A 2,500-nucleotide genomic window follows, 5' to 3' on the forward strand; every position below is an offset into this window, starting at 1 on the left:
ACACTGGTGGTCATTTAACTTCCTATTCAGAACATTCCTCGTGACTTCGCAGTCAGAGCCCGCAGACGGAATGACATGATATAGTTAATCCACGAGAGAGGATTAGCGGACAGCGGTGATCTTCTCATAGGCGCTTCTCGAAGGACGCAGACAGATGTTGGTCCTTTGAATACCAGACTACATAATGAGACACTGGTTTGCCACGTCGAGACAAAACAACAAAACATATGTCACAACCGCAGAGGCGACCAGCGCATCGGCTAACGTTACATGTAATGTATACGAGGTGCTCTGGCAAAGGTTAGGCGAGGTAACCAACAACAGCTGCTGCTAACTCGCATTCGTGCCTTTAGTGCACACAAAGCATCAGGACAGACTGACACATACATTGGCTAGCTGGCTAAAGGGGCTAGCTAGTCCAAATAGCTGTTTCTACTACAGCATCATTAAGAGTGCGCGCAGAGAAGCTTATCCAGCAGAAACATTCAAATCTCCGCGCACACCAAGTGCTGCAAAAGCTGCAAATCAGACTCTGAACTTACCTCTGCCAGTTACCTCATATAAAAACAACTAGTTATTTGGGTTAGTGGGCCAGTGGCCTATAGAGTAGACTGTGCTTGTTGACTCGGATCTCGCTCGCTCACGGGCGAAACTCGAGATGCTAGTTTACAAGGCAACTCTCACTTCCCTCGCAAAGGACACTGGGTAACGTAGTTCTCAACTAAGAAGATGTGGAAAATGTGGTATTCACAAAGTAGGCCTATATGGTCTCTGGTATATTTAAATATGTAAAAGCACACAATATGCAAGTACAGACAAGTAGGTATGTGAAACCCTATGTTAATGTTATGAGCTTTTATTGGCGGAATTGGCTGATCTGTTGCTTCAGAAGAGGAATAATGAAGACTCCAGCTGATCCTCTGGGACAAACTGCCAGTGTCAAGTCAAGTAAATTTGTATTTCTATAGCACATTTACAGACGGTTGAGCCACACCAACGTGCTTCACAATAAAGTGCTTAGTGCAATAAACAAAATAATAACCTTAGGCAAAGAAGAAGAAAAAAAGGCTACAAGACAATGAGCTAAAATAATGCAAAAAGAGAAGAGAACATTTATTCAGTGTCCCATATTCAGTGTGATTTTCTACTGTATTTGGCATTACGCAAAACACCAACACACATTATCATCTATTCTGCTGAGGGGAAACTACACTTCCCATCCCCCCACGATGCAAAGAGCAGGTGTTCCACCTGTTTGCGGAGGAGGGTGGGGCTTCAATTGTGTACTGATAAAAGAGTTGGGAGAGGCTAACAGAAGGCGTGGAGAGAGAGAGAGAGAGAGAGAGAGAGAGAGAGAGAGAGAGATGATTGTGTGAGAGCAAACTGCATGGGCAGGAAGCAGGAGGACGTGACAAGAGCAGAGTCGCCGCAGAAAGACAGGAAGTGAGATGAGAGACTGAGCTCTAAATCAAACCCTAACTCCAGCCACCACTGCTGTTCCTCAGACACAGGAGAGAAAGGAAACAGATCGACAGAGCTGAAGAGAGAAGGAGAGAGAGAGAGAGAGAGAAGGAGAGAGGGAGAGAGAGAGAGAGAGAGAGAGAAGGAGAGGGGGAGAGAGAGAGAGGAAGAGAGAGTACATGCCAACCTTGATGGGGATGTGAGACCAGGAAACGCTGTAGTTGTTCTACCTGCTGTGGCTGTTCTGGCAGTTTATGCCAGATCCTGACGGAGTAGCTGATTTGAACCTGACGGAGTAGCTCTTGTGACGGAGTAGCTGAGTTGACCCTGACGGAGTAGCTCTTGTGACGGAGTAGCTGATTTGAACCTGACGGAGTAGCTCTTGTGACGGAGTAGCTGATTTGAACCTGACGGAGTAGCTCTTGTGACGGAGTAGCTGAGTTGACCCTGACGGAGAAGCTGTTGTGACGGAGTAGAGGCAGGGGCAGGTATTGCTTACCACACACACAAAGAGAAACTGTTCCGCTCAGGGAGTTGCAGAGCTACGTGAAAAACACTCAGCAGGGCCACTGCAGTCTGTCTACCTGTGTGTGTGTGTGTGTGTGTGTGTTTTTGTGTGTATGGCTGACTGACTGTGTGTGTTTGTGTGTGTGTGTGTGTGTGTGTGTGTGTGTGTGTGTGTGGTTGTGTGTGTGTATGTATGACTGACTCTGTGTGTGTGTGTGTGTGTGTCTGTGTGTCGGGCCCTAGGACAGTGGTCCATCAGGTCAGGCGTACACACTTCATTTCATCTGAACTTTAAAGGATCCTCACGCAGGCGTCCGTCCCTCTGTCTCACACACCAAGGATCTTCAGCAGAGGCCCAGCTTGGACAGAAGGACGAGAACACACAGGCGGACGAGATCACACAGTTGGACATTCGTCCAGCGGTGTGACCATGCAGCAGACAGGTCCCGAGCAGGACGATGCCTTTGACTTCCTGTTCAAGATCATCCTGATTGGCGACTCCAACGTGGGGAAGACCTGCGTGGTGCAGAGC

The 2,500-nt window shown here is 48.0% G+C and overlaps 2 protein-coding genes across 4 annotated transcripts in view; one reads left to right on the top strand and one right to left on the bottom strand.

Moving 5' to 3' along the window:
• slc37a3 (solute carrier family 37 member 3) overlaps positions 1–659 on the bottom strand; it is a 47,399-nt gene extending 46,740 nt beyond the window's left edge. The window contains exon 1 of the mRNA XM_076296178.1: positions 543–659. The gene's annotated coding sequence lies outside the window, so the exon portion shown is untranslated. The remainder of the gene's footprint in view (positions 1–542) is intronic.
• A 670-nt stretch (positions 660–1,329) lies between these two features.
• The window catches only part of LOC143135860 (ras-related protein Rab-19-like), a 7,935-nt gene continuing 6,764 nt past the window's right edge, over positions 1,330–2,500 (top strand). The window contains exons 1-2 of one of the 3 annotated variants that reach the window (XM_076296182.1): positions 1,330–1,949; positions 2,212–2,500. The exon at positions 2,212–2,500 is cut by the window's right edge and continues 93 nt beyond it. In XM_076296182.1, coding sequence (XP_076152297.1) covers positions 2,399–2,500 — 102 coding nt within the window. In that variant the 5' untranslated portion in view covers positions 1,330–1,949; positions 2,212–2,398. The other 2 variants (XM_076296183.1, XM_076296181.1) reach the window with 2 other exon arrangements.

This window comes from Alosa pseudoharengus, unplaced genomic scaffold (genome assembly GCF_046254945.1).
Source record: "Alosa pseudoharengus isolate Yale_2024_CS ecotype anadromous, Long Island Sound unplaced genomic scaffold, YU_APseudo_1.1 YU_APseudo_1.1_scf_20, whole genome shotgun sequence".
Taxonomy (NCBI): domain Eukaryota; kingdom Metazoa; phylum Chordata; class Actinopteri; order Clupeiformes; family Clupeidae; genus Alosa; species Alosa pseudoharengus.